The sequence below is a fragment of the Thalassophryne amazonica genome, chromosome 12 (assembly GCF_902500255.1).
Source record: "Thalassophryne amazonica chromosome 12, fThaAma1.1, whole genome shotgun sequence".
NCBI lineage: Eukaryota > Metazoa > Chordata > Actinopteri > Batrachoidiformes > Batrachoididae > Thalassophryne > Thalassophryne amazonica.
Genome location: NC_047114.1, coordinates 15520990 through 15542154, shown reverse-complemented (window position 1 = coordinate 15542154; position 21165 = coordinate 15520990). Strand labels below are relative to the sequence as shown.

Here is a 21165-nt window from a genome sequence, read left to right as displayed (position 1 = left end):
TGAACGATGCACAGAGACACTATCTGCAGAAAGATCATGTTGTAGATCTTTGGAGCAGGTTTGTGGGTTGACTATGACTGTTCTCACCATCCTTCGCGTCAGCTTATCTGAAATTTTTCTTGGCCTGCCACTTCGGGCATTAACTAGTACTATGCCTGTGGTCTTCCATTTCCTCACTATGTTCCTCACAGTGGAAACTGACAGCTGAAATCTCTGAGATAGCTTTTTGTATCCTTCCCCTAAACCATGATGTTGAACAATCTTTGTTTTCAGGTCATTTGAGAGTTGTTTAGAGGCTCTCATTTTGCCACTCATTAGAACAGATGCAAAGAGGGGAAACATTTGCAAATGGCCACCTTAAATACCCATTCTCTTGATTGGATTCACCTGGGTAAGTAGGTGTAGGATCAATGAGCTTACTAAACAAATTTTGTGTTCCAATGCTAAATGTATTCAAATCAATAAAAAGACAAGGGTGCCCAAATTTATGCACCTGCCTAATTTTGTTTAAATCATTATTGCACACTTTCTGTAAATACTAGAAACTTCTTTTCACTTTTCAAATGTCAGTGTGTTTGTCTGCTATATGATATATTCAACTGTAATTTCTGATCCAGACAATCAATGATATAAAAGAAAATCATGAAATTATCAGGGGTGCCCACTTTTGCATGCAACTGTGTGTATGTATATTATATAAATCAATCTTTGGATGTATGAATCGATCTGTGGGAATTAAAATGAGAATCAATTTAAAATCTGTGAATCAATCTTTTCAACCCAGCACTAGAAGAAACATCAAGCATACCTACCTCTGGGATAACAGTGCATACAGTGCATCCGGAAGTATTCACAATGCCTCACTTTTTTTTTACATTTTGTTATGTTACCTCCTTATTTCAAAATGGAGTAAATTAATTTTTCCACTCAGAATTCTACACACAGCACTCCATGATGACATGAAAAAAAGTTTTTCAAATTTTGACATTTTTTTTTAAATAAAAAACGACAAAATCACATGTACATAAGTATTCACACCCTTTGCTCAACACTTTGTTGATGCATCTTTGGCAGCTATTTCAGCCTCAGGTCTTCTTGAATATGATGTCACAAGCTTGACACACCTATCTTTGGTCAGTTTTGCCTATTCCTCATGGCAGCACCTCTCATGCTCCATCATGTTGGATAGCGAGTGTTGGTGAACAGCCATTTTCAGATCTCTCCAGAGATGTTCAATCAGGTTCAGGTCTGGGCTCTGGCTGGGCCACTCAAGGACATTCACAGCGTTGTTCTGAAGGCAATCCTTTGATATCTTGGCTTTGTGCTTAGGGTCATTGTCCTGCTGAAAGATGAACCGTCACCCCTGTATGACATCAAGAGCACTCTGGAGCAGGTTTTCATCCAGGATGTTTCTGTACATTGCTACATTCATCTTTCTCTCAATCCTGACTAGTCTCCCAGTTCCTGCCACTGAAAAACATCACCACAGCATGATGCTGCCGCTATATTTCACTGTAGGGATGGTGCCTGTTTTCCTCCAAACATGACGCCTGGCATTCATGCCAAAGAGTTCAATCTTTGTCTCATCAGACCAGAGAGGTTTGTTTCTCATATTCTGAGAGTTCTTCAGGTGCCTTTTGGCAAACTCCAGGTGGACTGTTATGTGCTTTTTCCTATGGAGTGGCCTCTGTCTGGCCACTCTACCATAAAGGCCTGATAGGTGGATTGTTGCAGAAAGAAACCTTCCTTCTGGAAGGTTCTCCTCTCTCCACAGAGATCCTGAGATACAGTATGTTTCATGTATGCTCCTTATGAAATTAATAACTGCCATATGCTTACTGATGAGCTGCCAGCTCATTTCATTTTCCAGGTCCCCTTTGGGGGAAGTTTATCACGTTGTGGGATTCAAGTTCACTCATGGTGTAGCTGAGACGGTTCAATGGTTCCTGAATCGCTTTACATGTTCTGATCAGGTTTTAAATTTATCTGGAGAAATCAGTTATTTTTTTGTATTTTATGACAGAAGAGATTTTCAGGAGTTGCTCATTCTCTGGTGAGATTCCTTTTGTTCGGCTGTGTTCTACGGCGTACATTTGGCTGCGGAACCTCTCAGAGTTTTGGATTAGGCACCTGTGTGCCTCATTTAAACTCTTTGCTATGCACCTTAGAACTCTAGTGAAATTATTACAGCCAAATCTGAGTTCACTTCTTTACTGGTTATAGCGATTGGTTGTCTGGATTAGGGGTTTCAACACAAGTTGTGTTTTTCCAGCCCATTGGGTTTTGGGACTAATTCGGATGCAAAACTCATTGCGTTTTTGGATTAGGCACCCTACTGTTTCATCTACGCTCTCCTTTGCTGTGGTCCATAACGTTCTAATTAACTTGGTTAACCCTCTACTGAGTACATTGCATCTCTGGTCCCCATACTTGTTTGATTTGAAGGTCGTCTGGCATTGTTTTTTGAATTGGATTGGGTTTTGTTATAGTAGAGAAACTTGAATCTTCGACTGGACTGGTTTGCTTGACGCAAGAACGTTTCGCTTCAAATCGCAGAATCTTCCTCAGCTAAAATTCTTGCTCTGGTAGTCTGACTTCTGTCTTGACTCTTGTAGAGAAGAATAAACAGAAGCCACAAAAGCTGGAGTTTTAAACCTAACCAGACCCATTCTAAGGAGAGGCACACTACTGTGGGCTAGTGACTAAACAATAGCTCTAATTAGCACCTACTGTGCTCTAGTTAGCACCCTCCTAATGACAGGGCAGCTGTCCCTCCTAATGATGGAACGGACGCCTCTCCTGATGGCTCCCTTGACGACTCCTGATGATGTGACTCATTACCATGAACAAAAGACTGAAACTGCTTTGACCTGAGTCCCCCATTGTAAACAGGGGACAAAGTGTGTCTCAGACCCCCTCCCCGGTTAAGGCTGGGTTTCAACTGTTTCACATAGAATGCCCCCTTGACCCCTCTCTCAAACCATTTCTTCTCTCTGGCTAAGATTTTAACTTCCTTGTCCTCAAACGTGTGGTTAGTGTCTTTAAGGTGGAGATGAACTGCAGATTGAGGTACACTGGTGCCCTCTCTGCAGTGCTGGTATAGCCTTTTGTGTAAAGGTTGCTTAGTCTCACCTATGTAGTGTTCGTTACAGTTTTCCTGACATCTGATAGAGTACACTACATTGCTCTGTTTGTAACTAGGGATCCTGTTCTTAGTGTGAACTAATTTCTGTCTCAAGTTGTTAACTGGTTTAAAGTAAACTGGGATTTTGTGCTGTCTGAAGATCCTCTGTAGTTTTTCCCCTACTCCTGCTAAATAAGGGAGAGACACTCTTCTTCTTGTCTCCTGTCTATCTGGTGTCTTTGTTCTCTGGGAAACAGAAACATTGTTTTTTTTTTTTTTACTCAATGGTTTTATGTGATGTTAGGGGTCTTGTTTTCTTATCTGTTCCTATGGCTTCCCCATTTGTTGAACTCCACCTGTAGATGACTGGCTCTCTCCCTACGGGGTTCCTGGTGTCTCCGCTTTAAGCCTTTTCCTCGAGGTTCATCTGAGGTCAGTGTCCCCAAAAAACGGTTCCCTGAATCGGCTGTGGTTTGTGATAAGCCTCATGGTCGCTAAGCCGGTCCTCTAACATGTTCCTGCACCAAGTTCCACTCAGAGTCCTTCCTCCTACTACTTTTTTGCATCATGTTTTCCGCCAGAGGTTCTCAGTACCTGGGTTTGGCCACGAGGTCGGAAATCCATGGAGTCTCTTGCCATATAAGCCCCGTTTGTGTTACCCTGGTCTCTGTTTGCCCTCCACCTTGTGTTTTCCCCCACCGCCCTCCTAGTGTCGGTTTGTTTTGGTGCAGCCGTCTGGCGACGCCCGCATAGGGGGAAGGTACTGTCATGATTTTGGCCTGAGCAGGGCACTGAGCCCCCCCTTCTGTTGTTCTCTTCAGCTTTGATGTATTAGTTGTTTATTTTCATCATGGTTTGTGTTTTACGTGTCACTTTGTTTTCTTTGTTACTATTTACTTTGGGCTTTCGTTCTGTTCTAGTTTTCTTCAGTCAGTTGGGTTTTTATTTACTGTTCATTAATTCATCACTTGTTTATTTTGCTATTGTCACCAGTTTAGTTTTGCTTTAGTATTTATGCTCTATGTTTCCTGATCAGTCCTCATGGTCATGCCCAGCTCTTAGTTATATGTTACTCTGTCCTCATGCCCCTCCGAGTACGTTCCCACTCCACAGCACTGCACCTGCTATTGTCTTTGTCTCACACTTTGATTCTGTCCGCTGTTTTCTTTCACTCTCACTCTTGGCACCTGCTCATGCATCTCTGTATCCTACATCACTTCACTTTGTGCACTCTCTTCCTTCCCATCTTGCACAGTGTTTAATCTTTGTTCACTAGCCATGCCCCCTTTCTAGATTGTTCCTCACGTGCACATTGTTAACTCCTGTCCTATTTAACCACCTCTCTGCCACAACTTCCCTGCCAGTTTGTCATCATGTATACACATCCTAGCTCTTGTTTTCAGTCCTGTTTGCTTTGCCGTGTTCTTTGAAATCTGCTCTGTTTTTTGACTACACCTTTCGCCTCATCCGTGATGTCAGTGTTAGCTCGTGCCTCTGAATCCTGCTTGAATATGACGGCATTTTTGCCTGACCCTGTTTGTACCTCTGCTCCGCTGCTTGATCACCTGTGTACCGTACCTCTGCCTAAAATAAAGACGATGACCTCTTTACACGTAAACCTGATCTGGGAGTCTGCACTGCGGGTCCAGCCGCTTCAGGTGCCTGGCACCCGCCCGCCTTGTCATTCGTTCAGTGGTGTGACACCAACCATCTCATTTTAAATGTGCGTGAAGACTAAGGAGATGGTCTTGGACCCTAGGTCTGTAGAGGACCAGAGTCCGGTGGTCATACACAACACACGTATAAGCCAGGTTTGCTCATACAAGTTGGAATTCATTTGGATAATACTTTTAGCTGGAAGGTCCATGTGGATAGTTAGTGTTCTCAAATCCAGCAGACACTATACTTTTTACAGAGACTCAGAGTTTTTGATGTGGATCAGAGAATTATGTTTATGTTCTACCAAGCTGTTCTGGAGAGCTTGATTAGGTTTGGTAACCTCACTGTGCAATTCTAAATCAAACTCAGTTGTCTGATCCACACCGCCATGAAAGTGATGGGATGGAAGGAGTACCAGGGCCTGCAGGCTTTGTATGACCAGTCTGTTCTCAGGCACGCTCAGAGGATATTGACCGACTCCTCACATGTATCAGACTTCTAAATAAGATTGTGTAAGGCAGCAGAACTGTGTGATGGCTCCATGGTTCTTATGGTAAGGGGAAGTGTGCAAGAAGTGTGCAATATGGGGTGATGGGAAATGTCTGTTATATTGTCAGTTGTTATATTATATTTATATTTATGCGGGGTGTTTATATTGGATAGGGTTTTTATTGTTTTTATGGATTTTATTGTGTTTTTTCTTTTAATTGCTTTTATCGTGCATTGTATGCAGTATATGAGTATGCAGTAGAAAGAGTTTCCCTTTTTGGGAATCGTGTGTGTGTGTGTGAAAATCTAAAAAAAAAAAAAAAATTTTCCATTGTCATTATGTAGTATTGTGTGTAGAATTTTGAGGAAAAAAAATTTCTTCCATTTTGGAATAAGGCTGTAACATAAAATGTGGAAACGGTGCAGCACTGTGAATACTTTCTGGATGCACGGTATACAGTCCAGTGTTCACAATCACAGATGGCTGAAAAGACAACCAGGAGGTGAAGATGACAATCCCGGTAAAATGGACTGAATTAGTAAATTAGAGATTGTTTTGATCCAAGACGAGTAATGAAAATAGGAAAATCCAATCCCCAGTTCTCATCCCAACCCTGATGAATATCCAACAAAAATCTGTAAACAGACACCTGGCTGCCACGGTTCACATCACTTGCTCTGGTGCTTTTATTCTGACATCTGTTCCTTGTTTTTGTGGCTTTATGTCCTGTCCAAGGGCAAATGACCTTCCATTTTACAAGCTCATTTACTGATCTGAGTCATGTACTTTTTACCCACCCACATCCCCCTAGTGCAGTCTACTCCTATACTAGTTTTATCTTGCACTTTCTTTGTGTTTGTTTTCCTGTTGCTGACCTGTGCTGCCTCCTTGTGTCACCTGATACTAGCCTGACAATTACTGGATTGTTTGGCTGGTACAATTGAAGAATGTGTATTGACTCTCTCCTCGTTAATATGGTTAATTTGTTTGCCATTTTCCACATAGAAACTGTTTCTTTGTGCACTGCCTTTCATGTATGGATCAACAGACAGGCTTGTTTACAGCTAGAGTCAGAGAGTAGCGACATGACGAATTGAATAAAATGGTCACGTGACTCGTGGTGCCTTCTTGGGGCCAAAATAGCGTTCGCTGTTAATATGTCTGAATGTAAATCCAGCTATTTTATTTATTTATTTGCTGAAAATGCCGGGTTGCTGTGCATTTGATGTACAAATTCCCTTGAGATCTGAACAGAAGAAAAATGTGGGAAAATAAAGTCAACTGTGTGTGATGGAAGCAACTTCATTGTCAAAGCCTTACAAGGTAAATTTATTGTTCAGTCCCATGTACAGTAAAACTCACCTAAACCATCATCGTATAAATTTGCAGTCATCGGACAAAACAGTCCCAATGTTTTTGTATTGTTTTCCATTTAATAAACAACGTATATAACAGATCTTTTGCTCACATCAGATAAAATGTCCCGTCCAATCACAATGTATTTCCATTAAAAACCCCGGCCATATGGGATCGGAGTCATTTCTGTGATTAAAAGCCTGACCGTTTATTTTTTTTAAACCGTGCTCAGACTCGGACCTGCAGCCTGACATGCACCTGTTAAATCAGACACTGCAAAAGGCTGTGATTTGACACTTTTCTGGTTTCACTCCTTCGTCTCCCATCATATTTTAATAGTTTTTGCAGGGCGCATGCTGAATATGTTTCGGGATCACATACATTTGGCAGAAAACTCACAACACAAAGTCAAAAAAGAGGAAGTTGTACAGCTTACCTTTGAATTGGATGTGATGATTATAGAAAGAAAAGCTTGTTGAAAGTCAAATTAATCCAGAATAAATCATAATTCAGCGATGGAGAACTTTAAAACTATCTCACATAAGTTACATACAGTAGCTGCAGAAGCATAAATCAGGCTTTAAATTAATTAAATAAATCATAAATTGTAAATTTATGTAAATTTGATAGCTTAGCTATTTTGATATTTATTTTGATAGTACCTGTACCTGGATGTGTTGCTCTATGTGGTTAAATGATTTTAAAAAAATGTTGAAAACAAAAGATACATTCAGTAGTTCAGCACATTCTTATTTGTGCTGGCAGCACGGTGGCTTAGTTGTTAGCACTGGTGCTTCACAAGAAGAAGGTTGTGGGATCGATTCCTGGCCTTTCTGTGTGGAGTTTGCATGTTCTCCCTGTGTCTGTGTGGGTTTCCTCCAGGCACTCCGGTTTCCTCCCACAATCAAAAAACATGCTTATTTAGGTTCTGCCCCTGACCAAAGCAGCGTCTACAACTGGAGTTGGTCCCCGGCCGGTGGACTGTGGCTGCCCACTGCTCCTAGTGGTTAGATTGTGTCTAACTGTAATTAGGATGGGTTAAATGCAGAGGACAAGTTTTGTATATATACGAGGTCTGTGAGAAACCTATCTGACTTTATTTTTTTCAAAAACTATATGGATTTGAATCATGTGCGCTTGCATCAGACAAGCTTGAACCTTAGTGCGCATGCGTGAGTGTTGGAAACCATTCGTAAGATTCAAACGGCTTTCGGTGGCTTTTCAGTCGAGTGAGTATCCGAGAAATTGTTTAACAGCTGGGCATGTTCCAACTTGTCCTGTGAGACTTCCAACACGGAGGTGTTGTTTGTCCCGCACCATGAGAGGCTGCGTCCCGATGCGCGAATCCGTCCACACGTCTTTCATTACAAAATCTCCTTTAACAGTGGAATGTGCCGATAAAGTGCTGATCCCGACCTCTTCTGAAAATGCAGTCCATTCTGAAACTTCTCTGCTAGTCACACGACGTCCTGCATCAACAGAGCCTTAAATTTGGAAGTGATCTGCTCATTCCAGCCTGTCGATGGCTGCTCGGGGTGCGGTGCGCACTCCGCCGCTGTGGGCCATTTTTAATCCAGTTTAATCCGTGTGATACCGATAGAATCTTCACCGAAAGCCATCTGAATCTTCCAAATGGTTTCCATCTGGCTGTCTGGCAGAGTTTCTGAAAAAATTTTCATGGAACAAAGCGGCACTCGCTCCGCCATTCCTAAACAATAAAAATCCGATGAGGGGGGTGGACCAATGCTCACTCAAAGCCTGCCCACAGGCGAAAGACGCAACCGACAGGCGTGAAAAAACTCATGCATGCGCACGAAGGTTCAAGCTTGTCTGATGCAAGCGCACATGATTCAAATCCATATAGTTTTTGAAAAAAATAAAAAGGTCGGATACTTTTCTCACAGACCTCGTATATGGGCAATGATAATAAAGTTTCTATTCTATTCTTTTGGCCCCAAAATGGCACCATGTTCTCAGTTGACGCTACTCTCATCAATCAAGGGACCCTATTTCCAGCTACCCCTCCAGCTCAAACCCTTACAGACGGACATTACATGGTTACATTACATAGTTACATGGACTGCTCTCATGCACTCTTGCCTCACAGCACAAAGGTCTAGGTGTTTGAATACACCTCTGTTGAGTTTTCATATGCTCTGTGTGTCTGCGTGGTTATCCTCTGGGCACTCTGGGTTATAAAAACACACTTATTACGTTTGTGCTCCCTACACAGCCAGTGACCAGGCAGTACGTGAAGATCTGGAGTTGGTCCTGTTTTTTGCTTTCCTTATTTCTTTTTTTAAATAGTTTCCCATATAAATGTTTTTTTATTAGTAATACTTTAAGTCTTCGGTATCCCATGGTTTGTTGACTGGAAAGACAGTAATATTTATAGTTTCCACACATAGATTATATGAGGATACACTTTATTTAGTTTGTTACATCACAACATGAACTATATCACACATCTCAATCTGTAATTGAGGAGTGATAGTTTCTGTCCAACTCTTAACTGGTTTGTTGGTACAATGAAGACACAGCTGGGTTTGGCAAAGTGTCAGGAGAGATAGACCATTATGATATGATGGTCTGAAGGGGGGGGGGCTGATCATAATTTTAAAGAACGTAGCACAGTTCTGTAACTCAAGTCTGCAGTGGAGTTCTAATGCATGTTACATACTGATTATTTGTTTTCAATATGTTGTGTACCTGACAATGACGGTCACCCCACTGAGTCTAGTCTGCTTGATGTTTCTTTCTACAAAAAAAAAAACAAAACTGAGGGAGTATTTCTTTACCACTTCTGCCACTGTACTCACCTCAAGCGTAAGTAAGGTTAGACCCTGTTCGCACATGAAATGACTTACCTTGTAATTAAGCAATGTATAAATAAACTGAACAGCCTTTATCACAATTATGGTTATAGTGCGCTGTGCACAAGCGTCAAGATGGAGATACATGGATGCACAACAGTGAAGCCGCACAGTTTCAGTGTTTACCAATAGCACAAATAGTTCAAGTTGTTAATGATTTATAAAAACATTTATCGTACAGAGATGAACACCGAAAGACAACTGTAGGTATTTGAACAAATAAATATCACGACACAAACTATAAAAAGGTAGAATTAGCCTCTTTAGCTAATAAAGATACCTTGCCGTTCTTCCACAGGAAGCCAAGGGCAAGGAGGACAAATCCAAACAACACCAATCAGTTTGATGTGAGGGGAAGAAGATTTGTTATCGCAGATTTCCACGTTCAAACCTCCCTGAAATATCATCCAGATGTGACTGCTGGACCCATGAGAAGAGCAGACTGTCCAGCGGTGTGCTGTTATGACCCTACGAGGTGTGGACCATCATTTCTGAAGGTGGCAACGTGCATTTGACGGACCTGTCATTACACAGGGTAAATGGTGTGAGATTTTTAAGAATATTCTAAGGTACGTTAATGATATTATTACTGTGAGGGGGTCTGATGCTTTGCTAACATTGTGTTGTACATCCAGGTATCTCTACACTGACAGATGCGCACAATGAGCTACAACCCTAACCATGAGAAGTGCTAATTCAGATCATTTTACGCAATATTCAGTCGAAACAAAATTTCCTCACATTTATTTTAAATTCTGCACTAAACACTTAGGGGAGTCAATCATTCTGATTAGGACAGTGTGTACTCAACAACAACAAGAACTTTAACTAAACTTAGACTGAGCACCCAAAAGTCATCAGACATCCCAAAACATGCTGAAATTTAACTCTGAAAAGTTGGGTGTTTCATTATTCAAATGACAAACAACAGCAGAAATAATGTCAGACTGCAGGAAGTGAACAGTAGATGGTGGAAGTCTACAAACATAAAGCAAAAATACAAACCAGTGATGGTGGCAGGCTGAGCTTCATCTGCTGCAGAGCTGGCTAATTCCAAGTGAGGACGCTCACATTCCTCACATAACACATCCTGGCAAGACGTGACCTTTGTGCAGTAAAGACAGCGCCAGGAAGAGCCACTAAAATGAGGAGAGAAGATTCATTACACAGTTGTAGAGATATATTTATTTCCTCTGCCAAATCCCTTACTCATCTACCTTCCTCATTCCTTGTGAGTTGTATGCACAGATATGTTGTTAATAAGTATTATTGTTAAATCATTCACCTGGTCTGTCTCTAAATTAGATTTTTCTTTGTGTCCACTCTTGTGTCGTTCCGAGCTGATCAAGTTATCAGTAATCTTCTGCTTTTGTACCATTTCATCTAGTTTCATTTAACTTATGCACACAGCTGTTTTCATTTACTGAAATCAGTGTTTTCCAGTCACATTTTCAGTTTATTAAAATCAGACACTTAATTGCTTTATTTTGGTTTAGCCAGTGAAAATCATCAACATTTGTATGACTGAGCTAAAGCTATCAAACCTGTGTTGTTTCCTAATAGTAATATTTTTGTTAGTATTAATTTTACTGTTTCATGTTCTGTATTGTATTGACTTAGAGTAATTAATGTCTTGATTCTATACACTCTGATACAGTAGGTGGCGGCATGCACCACTAAAGGTGGATTGCAATTTGCCAGTAAAAACAAAGACAATTCAGTTTTTCTTTTTAATCTTTTTTCAATATGAAGATGATGACCTGACCAAGGCTTTAAGGCAAGCACAGCAAAGTAGTGATTCCATGATGGATTTATTCGTTTATGTATCTTGAAAACAATAACATCTTTTAGAAGTTGCGAGCATCACATTACGCTATGGTAACATTTAACATTAGCATAAACACCCTCTTTCTGAGCATAATATGGCATGTTGGTACGATTAATTGTAATGACAGATCATCTAAGAAATGTGTGCTCCAGTATTTATGCAGAGTGAGTTTATGGTAAGAATGTTAATGTATTTGCAGGTATCGTAGTTTAGCTGATATTAGCTCCACTCAACACTAACCTGTTACTGAGGCAATAACGTGGTCAGAATTTTAGAACCCTAACCAAAGCCATCCATCGAACTAATGTCAGCCTGTTATCTTTTGTTTGGTAACTCTGGAGATGGAGCGTGTTTGTTACACCCAGGTAATATAGATCTTGTCTATGCTCTACCTCTTTACCTTTTAATTGGCCTTAGAAGGGAACTTGAAGGGTCAGATCTTGTTCTTATATCCAAATCACTTCTATCACTAGCCTGGTTCAGTAACTGGCATTAGAAGTGTACTGAAATGCCCTGCAGAAAGTAATTTTATATGAACATAATTGTAAACCAATACGAGCATCAAATCAATAAGTAATTCTTCTGTGTGTATGTTTTTTTAGTGGGAAACTCAAGCATATAAGTGTTTCTCAAGTTTAAGGCAGTTAAAGACGGAGAGTAAGTCATTCTTTTCAAAGAAACGTCAGGCCCCTCACAGTGAACACAAACAGAAACCAGTGTAGTAGGAGTAGTAATTTATTTGACAATCTCAATACACAGCAAGCGAAACGATGTTTTCCGGGAACCAATGTTCCACATCGAACAAGATTCTACAAGTGAAGGTGTGATCTGTTGTTTACATTGCAGAGGTTGTTCAGACTTAGCTGTCAGTGCAGATCCACGCCTTGTTAAGTGACCATCACATTGTATCAATTTCTATTATTTATTTATTTTTTTTTACTATGCTACTTGTTGTTACTTGTACTATCAATCAATCAATTTTTTATATAGCGGCAAATCACAACAAACAGTTGCCCTAAGGCGCTTTATATTGTAAGGCAAGGCCATACAATAATTATGTAAAACCCCAACGGTCAAAACGACCCCCTGTGAGCAAGCACTTGGCTACAGTGGGAAGGAAAAACTCCCTTTTAACAGGAAGAAACCTCCAGCAGAACCAGGCTCAGGGAGGGGCAGTCTTCTGCTGGGACTGGTTGGGGCTGAGGGAGAGAACCAGGAAAAAGACATGCTGTGGAGGGGAGCAGAGATCGATCACTAATGATTAAATTGCAGAGTGGTGCATACAGAGCAAAAAGAGAAAGAAACAGTGCATCATGGGAACCCCCCAGCAGTCTACGTCTATAGCAGCATAACTAAGGGATGGTTCAGGGTCACCTGATCCAGCCCTAACTATAAGCTTTAGCAAAAAGGAAAGTTTTAAGACTAATCTTAAAAGTAGAGAGGGTGTCTGTCTCCCTGATCTGAATTGGGAGCTGGTTCCACAGGAGAGGAGCCTGAAAGCTGAAGGCTCTGCCTCCCATTCTACTCTTACAAACCCTAGGAACTACAAGTAAGCCTGCAGTCTGAGAGCGAAGCGCTCTATTGGGGTGATATGGTACTACGAGGTCCCTAAGATAAGATGGGACCTGATTATTATGGGAGCTGACTACAACCCCAATTCCAATGAAGTTGGGATGTTGTGTAAAATGTAAATAAAAACAGAATACAAAATGTAAATAAAAACAGAATACAATGATTTGCAAAACCTCTTCAACCTATATTCAATTGGATACACCACAAAGACAAGACATTTAATGTTCAAACTGATAGACTTTGTTTTGTGCATTTGCTCATTTTGAAATCCATCATCTGCAGGTCATAATATAATCAGAAGATTCAGAGAATCTGTAGAACTTTATACAGTAAGCAGCAAGGTCAAAAACCAACATTGAATGTGTGCGACCTTCGACCCCTCAGGCGGCACTGCATTAAAAACCGACATTGTGTAAAGGATCTTACCGCATGGGCTCAGGAACACTTCAGAAAACCATTGTCAGTTAACACAGTTTGTCGCTACATCTACAAGTGCAACTTAAAACTCTACCATGCAAAGCGAAAGCCATACATCAACAACATCCAGAAACGCCGCCGCCTTCTCTGGGCATTGAAAATGTGTGGCGCATTATGAAGCGCAAAATATGACAATGGAGACCCCAGACTGTTGAACAACTGAAGTCGTACATCAAGCAAGAATTAAAAAGAAATCCATCTACAAAGCTTCAACAATTAGTGTCCTCAGTTCCCAAAGGCTTATTGAATGTTGTTAGAAGGAAAGGTGATGTAACACAGTGGTAAACATACCACTGTCCCAGCTTTTTTGAAATGTGTTGCAGGCATCCATTTCAAAATGAGAAAATATTTGCACAAAAACAACAAATTTTACCAGTTTGAACATTAAATATCTTGTCTTTGTGGTGTATTCAACTGAATATAGGTTGAAGACGATTTACAGATCATTGTATATCAACATTATTAAAAAATTGGATATGAGTAATTGATTTAAATATCTACTCTGCATAAACAAATAATTAAAAGTCCACGTACTGTTGTCTGCATACTCTATACAATTATAGACTTTTGATGAGGTGCAGTTTGGCTGCAGACAGACTGTGCACTCTGATTTATCTTCTAGTTTATATTTGTGCTGAGCTGCAGGTCTGCTCTCTGAGTTCTGTTATAGTTTGTCTTTCCTACTTTGACCGCGAGATACGCGTGCGAGATGTGCGTGCAGATGCGTGCGAACGAAGTATAACTCCAGACATCTCCACTCACATCTGTGAGTGGAGATATCTGGAGTTATACTTGATGTGGACATGTCCTGTCAATCAGTCTATGAGCAGGACTTTTATGGACTGTATTTAAACACATTTGTGAGAGAAACCGAGGAGCTGCTGCAGCCAGCAGCGTTTTTTTTCCTGTGCCCTTAGTTTTTACTGCATTGTGTATACGCCGTCGTCATGACATTATCGATAGAAGGCGTCGCTCGATTGGCTAGCACTACACTGCACGCGAGGTGTACTCGGCTCCACCAGCGGTCAACTCGGCATGGGTACAGCTCAGAAAGTGGCGAATGGGCCAATTAGAAGTTGGCAAAATCACGTACCATATAATAATGCTAAAAATTGTACATAAGAGCCACGTGAGCCACAGAACACTTAAATGGCTTCCAAATCTTGTCCACAGTAAGGACAAAATATAGTAGCCTGGAAAAAGGAAGACTGGTGTAAGACGGCTTCTTAATGTACAATTAAAACGGGTGTTTTGAGTCAATCTCTAATCTTCTTATTTTATAGAAGACCATCGTCACATTTGAGCCCTCCGTGACATCACGAGATTTGACCACTTACGGGGACCTCCATTTAATATATACGCAGTATATACACACTTCACATGGATAACTGGTGTACGGTTTTGTTTTCAGCTGCAATCACCGAAGCAGTCACAAAAAGTTTTTTTTTTTTCGGTTCCCGGTGGAGAAGAAAAGGTGAGGAGGTGGGAGACGATGTGTCGGTAAGTGTAGCTCAGAGTAGCTCTGGTCTCTCACCTGCAAAACCACTTCAACACGTTTGTGCTCCAAACGTGTCGACACCTGCAACGCATGTCCATTTTCCATCGTCACTTTCTTTGCATTTTCACTTTGTTTGCATGTAATTTGCCCAAAACTACATTGAAAATGCCATGGTTTGTACCCCGGATGTAGAGAAATTACATCATATGTGTCATATTTTACCCCTTCAGTGCCCGCCCCCAAACGAGACTGCGCTGCCCTATTGCTACTAGCAAATGTGCAGCATTGTATTTATAGACTATAGTCTGGTGTAAAATACAACAAAATAAACATCACGTAATGTGCAGCATGATACAGTGATATCAATATAATCAGTCACATTACCGTGCAATGTCGCAACTTCAATTTGTTCTGTAGCTCTCTCTCTCTCTCTCTGTCTCTCTCTCTCTCTCATACACTCTTCTCCATCCTGTGTTCTATGGCTGTTACAGTGAGTGTGCCCCCTGCAGGTTTGGGGCACTTCCGTTATAGTGACTGGTTATGCAGCATTTTTCACTTGCATGTTTTCTTGGTTTGCATTGTTTGGGCTTTGCACTGTTTCTGAATTTACAGTGCATTTGATGATGATGCATTTGTTTTTGTTTCTTGCAGAGCATTTTTTTTTTTCATATGAAACACACTTTTCTTTTTGTAACATGTTTAGACTTGTGTTTGACTGCATTGTTTCTGTACTTGCAGCTGTTTTGTTTAAAACCCCTTAAGCCCTAGAGCCTATTTCACCAAAATCACATACCCATACATTATGATTTATTTCTCAGCTTTCTCAGATTTCTCAGCAGGTCAAAAATGCAAAAGTTTGGATCAGCGAAAAGACAGTCCTTACCAAAAGTAGTACATGCAAGTATGTTTTCAAGTATACTTCCAGTTTACTTTTTATATACTTATCAGTACTATTTTTTGGTAAGGGAGGTCCTAGGGGATGTTTGGTGTATGTTGGTGTCAGTGTATGTTGGTGTCAGCATTGGTTAGTTATGAGTGTTCAAATGTTCCAAAACAGGGCAAGTCACCCAAATTTGGGGACTCTAGGGTTTAAGAGGTTAACTAAGACACATATGGCCGTTGCAGTGTATCTGGCCCATGTCAGCCACTGTAGAGATTATTACCACATAAAGTGCTGTTGGTTTGGCTAATCATACAACACATTCTTGCCAGTGTTACATACGTGTGTGTGTGTGTGTGTGTGTGTGTGTGTGTGTGTGTGTGTGTGTGTGTGTGTGTGTGTGTGTGTGTGTGTGTGTGTGTGTGTGTGTGTGTGTGTGTGTGCGTGCGTTTGAGACACACATCCACTAAGGGTCCCCAGGCTAGACCCCCCCATGCTACTCCCACAGCCTACCTTGAAAATATGAGCAAAAGACAAATAAATAAAGCCATACCGGCTCAGACGTTGCTCGGGTTAACAAGGTCCACATCAGTTGTTGAGGAACCAGGACACACTGATGGGAAATGGGCTACTGGAACAAGACATACATGGACAAGGACTGACAACATGGAACTGATGGAGTGCTATTATGACAGCAGACCCAATGAGAGAGGTTACATGCAACGCATGTGGGAACTATGGGTGAACACTAGACCAACCTCCAAACTGACTACGGCTGAAACGATTCATCGGGTAATCAAATAATTTGATTGCAAAAAATGTACGCCAGGCCTGTATGTGACGCTGTAACGCTCCCACAAAAAAATCCAGAAGAAGACCATAGCGCTAATCAATGTAGCAGGTGATGCTACAAGTTTGCAAAGCCACACACTGAGTAAAATAAAGCCTTTTAAGAGAAAGGGTCTGCGCGAATCGTCTGAAACTGACTTATTGCGCATTTAAAGTGAAGCAGTGTGTTTGTATATATTAAAAAAAAAAAAAAAACACGTTTTGCTCCAGTAGCTGTTCTCCACCTCCGCTGATGAAGCAAAAGGACGCACACTTTAAATGAGTCATGTTTAATGATTAAAAAAAGCTTTAATTCAGGTTTGGTAAGTTTTAATCAACAGGCAGCTTTTGTAGAAATGCTGCAATTCACAGCCGTTTTTCAAAGGCTGTGTTATTCGCCAAGTATCCACAGAAAACAAAGAATTTGACTTTGGTTTGAGCTACACTCTGTACGGCATGTAGAAATATACACTGAATAAATCACAGTAATAAAAAGTGCAAATGAAATATGCAATAAGAAGGAAAAAAGAATGCACACTGAAGATTTCACAGACTGCCTGGCCTTATGGTTTGGCAAAGCTCTAAAACTCTTAATATGAAAAAATTAATAACCCGGCAAAACAGAGAGAGGAACACCCTAAACTTAAAAATCTGCATGATGGCACAGAAACATTGTGCCACTACTTTAGGGAGAGCCCTGTCACTACTGATATTGTTTAAAAACACAAAGGTACTTTTTATGCGATTACTCAATTAATCAATAAAATAATCGATAGAATATTCAATTCCAAAAATGTTCGATAGCTGCAGCCCTAAAACTGACCAAGAAGCACCTCGTAGCTCAGTGTTCTAACATCAACAGAAGGAAGTTACTATCGAAACTGGAGATCCAGAGGCTACAGCAGCACGGTACTGAGCAGTGTGAACACAAGGATCAGACCCTGGTAGAAGAGAGTAGTGTTAAGGAAACAGACGACACCTATGACAGATGCATCTACTGAGCTGAGGATAAAGATTGTGACCAGACTGTAGCAGTTGGCAACACATCCAAGAATATGACTCCCCAGGCTCACTGACAAAGTCCCATCAGAAGAAATGCTTACAGACATTAACACAGCTCTACTCACCATCCAGCTACGAGCAATGAGCTCATATATGCCACTTCCACAGTAATCCTTGACATACTTGGGTATAAGATCAAGAATACCCCCAAAGAGACAGTCTTCCATGAAGAAGAAGATTGGAAGCCCAAATCCGGAAAGCCTGGAAGGATGTTAGCCGACTAACAGAGGTACAGAAGGGCATCATGAGAGACAGGTCCTGGGTGGAAAAGATGTACAAGAAGACATCAATAACTGTGGCTCTGGAAACTGCCATTCAAAGGCTTACAGCTCTGGCTACTTGGCTGAAGAGATACATCAGAGAAGCAGTGGCCAAGAAAATAAGTGGCCTGTTCTCTAATGACCCATCAAGGGTGTTCCACAGAGACGGCTCTCACTAAAGTGGTGAATGATCTGCTTGCAATGAATTCGGACACCACTACAGTTCTCGTGCTGTTAGATGTCAGTGCTAAATTTGATACCGTGGATCATCATATTCTACTTGACAGGCTGGAAAATCACTTTGGGATTACTGGTAGTGCCCTTGCAAGGTTGACATCATACTTGACCAGTCGTTCTCACTGTGTTTTGTACAGTAACACTACCTCTAACCTTAGTGACATGAAATTTGGGGTTCCACAGGGGTCCATCTTAGGCAGTTCTCTTGTATCTGGGATAGGTGGGAGGTGATAGCTTTTTTGGTGAAGATGAAGTTTTCACTTCAGTCTCTGAATCAAATCTACCCGAGGGCACATAATCATCTAGTTCATATATAAGCTGGTGTGTGCAGGAGTGAGCATGCATGAAAGAGACAAGTGAGGGAAGCCACAAATATGCATGACAACCTGAAGGAGTTTCAAGAGTTTCAGATGAGGAACCTTAATCCCAGGAAAGCGGCAGGCCCACACAAGGTGTGTCCCCGACTACTGAAGACCTGCGCGATTGTACTGGGAGAACTGCGACAACATATCTTCAATCTGCAGCTAGGGAGAGTGCCCACCCTCTGGAAGACTTCATGCATTGTTTCAATTCCTAAAAAGAACCGGCCCAGTGAACTGAATGACTACCAACCAGCGGCACTCACTTCACACCTGATGAAGACGTTGGAGCGGCTCTTCCTCGACTTCCTCAAGCCCCAGGTGCAACATGCCCAGGACTGTCTGCAGTTTGCATATCGGGCAGGTGTTGGTGTAGAGGAAACCATCCCCTACCTGCTATACTGAGTCCACTCGCACCTGGATAAGGGAAAGGGCACAGTGACGAGTCTCTTCCTGGACTTCTTGAGTGCCTTCAAAACCATCCTGTCCCTTGTGCTCCAGGAAAAACTAAACAGGATGCGAGTGAATCCCTGCCTGGTCACTTGGCTCTCCAGCTACCTCACCGACAGGCTACAGTTTGTCAGGCTGAGTGACAATGTGATCAGCAGCACCAGAGCACCCCAGGGCATGGTGCTGGCCCCTCTTCTCTTCAACCCAGTACACCTTTGACCTCTGCTACAACTCTGAGCTGTGTCACATCCAGAAGTTCACAGATGACACAGCCATTGTTGGATGCATCAGGAATGACAGAGAGGAGGAGTACAGGAACCTAGTGAAGGACTTTACTGCCTGGTGCCACACAAACCATCTACAGCTCCACACCTCAAAGACAAAGGAGCTGGTCATTGACTTTGGGAAGTCCAGACCAAGTCTGCAACCACTTCTGATTGAGGAAGCTGAGGTGGAGGCTGTGGATTCCTACAAGTACCTCAGGCTGTGGCTAGACAGCAAACTGGACTGGAAAACCCACACCAACCATCTGTAGAGGAAGGGACAGAGCAGGCTGTACTTTCTGAGGAGGTTGTGGTTGTTTAACATCAGCAGGGAACTCCTGTGGATGTTCTACCCCCCGTCCGTAGTAGCCAGCGTCCTCTTTTACACCGCGGTGTGCTGGGGGAGCAGCACATCCAAGAAGGACACATCCAGGCTGGACAAAATGATCAGGCGGGCTGGCTCCATGGTTGGCATGAAGATGGACTCTCTGTTGATGGTGGCAGAGAAGACTGGACAAACTGCTACACATTACGGACGATGCCAGTCACCCTCTGCACACAGTGCAGGGCCAACAGACTGAAAAACTCCTTTGTCCCTTAGGCCATCAGACTGTACAACTCCTCACTCAGGGGGAGGAGTAACAAGAAGGATGAGAAGGAGAGGAACAGTAGTAGCCAGTAAACCAATATTGATCAGTATGCCCAGTATTTATATTTGTGTATTTATATTGCTAGTTGCAACTGTTTTTTGTTTTTTTTTTACTTTCACTTTCGATACTCTGTGTGCTTCTTACCCTGTGTGCTGCTATACAATGCTGCTGGAATCTCAATTTCCCTGATGGAGTCTTACCAGGGATCAGTATAGTTCTATCTAATCTAATGTAATCTAATATAATCTCATTTAATCTAACCTTCAGTGGCTGTGAGACTGAGACAGACTGTGCATGCAACAAGTTTTGTCTATTACATTGACATTTTACTTTATGGTTAAGTGAAACAGAAAGACTGCGAGAAAGAAGTAATGTATGAATGTATCACATAGCTTCATGAAAAGTTGCCTAGAATTCATGGCATCTTTCAAACAATGACTTTCGTCATTATGTGTGAAAACCACGTCAAATATCTCACAGGCAAAAGTGTGTGTTTGGTGAAGTTGTGTCTCAATTCTTCAGTGAGAGAAATGTCCTGACCTGAGATTGTTCCTGAATTTTGACGATGGTGTAACCTCTGTTCGACAGTGATTGGCCCTCTCGGAGTCGGAGTGGTACAATCTGTCACATTCTGAACAAAGTCCTTGGGAGCAGGTGAGGCAGCGGGCAGAGATACGGAATATTCCACAGATAGTACAGTTCTCTGGAACACAGGCATATAAAATTATTATGACATACAATTTTTTTCCTACCTTCAATCAGAGGTTAAAAAATAATAATGTTCTAACTGAAGCTGTTCACCATCTACCTTTTTAAAGCAATCCTTTAGCAATCGCGTCCTAGAGTTTAAGGTAAGACAAGGTGAAGACAAGGTGGAAAAAGATTCCTCTCGAGGAACCATTACGTTATCATGGTGGAGAGGTTTGTGTGCCCCTCTGAACCTGAGAGCTGTGATGTCTGGAGCATTCGTACTCCTGGTAGAGTCTCTCATGGCAAATTGGTCTCAGGTGAGGGGCCAGACTAAGAATGGTTCCCAAATGACTCCAGGGAAAAATGTGGAAATGTAATTAGCAGAACTGTGCCCACCAGACAGATTTACGATACAGTACAATACTGTTTGTATTTCTTAATACAATTGAAGTACCATATTTTTCGGAGTATAAGTCATGGCTTTTCACTAGTTTGGGAGGCTTTGCCACTTATTCTCCGATGTGAATTAAACAGTAAAACTTACATATAATGGATTCAGGTGGTCCAGTGACTTTTGTCTGTTATAACTGAAATCCGTTATATGTATAA

At 41.6% G+C, this 21165-nt stretch overlaps 1 protein-coding gene across 3 annotated transcripts in view; it reads right to left on the bottom strand.

Annotated features, from left to right (window-relative positions):
- LOC117521692 (E3 ubiquitin-protein ligase RNF31) overlaps positions 1–21165 on the bottom strand; it is a 198606-nt gene that overhangs the window by 112456 nt on the left and 64985 nt on the right. For all 3 annotated transcript variants that reach the window (XM_034183024.1, XM_034183027.1, XM_034183025.1), the window contains 2 exons: positions 20407–20569; positions 10508–10641 (listed from right to left, as the gene is read on the bottom strand). In XM_034183024.1, coding sequence (XP_034038915.1) covers positions 10508–10641; positions 20407–20569 — 297 coding nt within the window. The remainder of the gene's footprint in view (positions 1–10507; positions 10642–20406; positions 20570–21165) is intronic.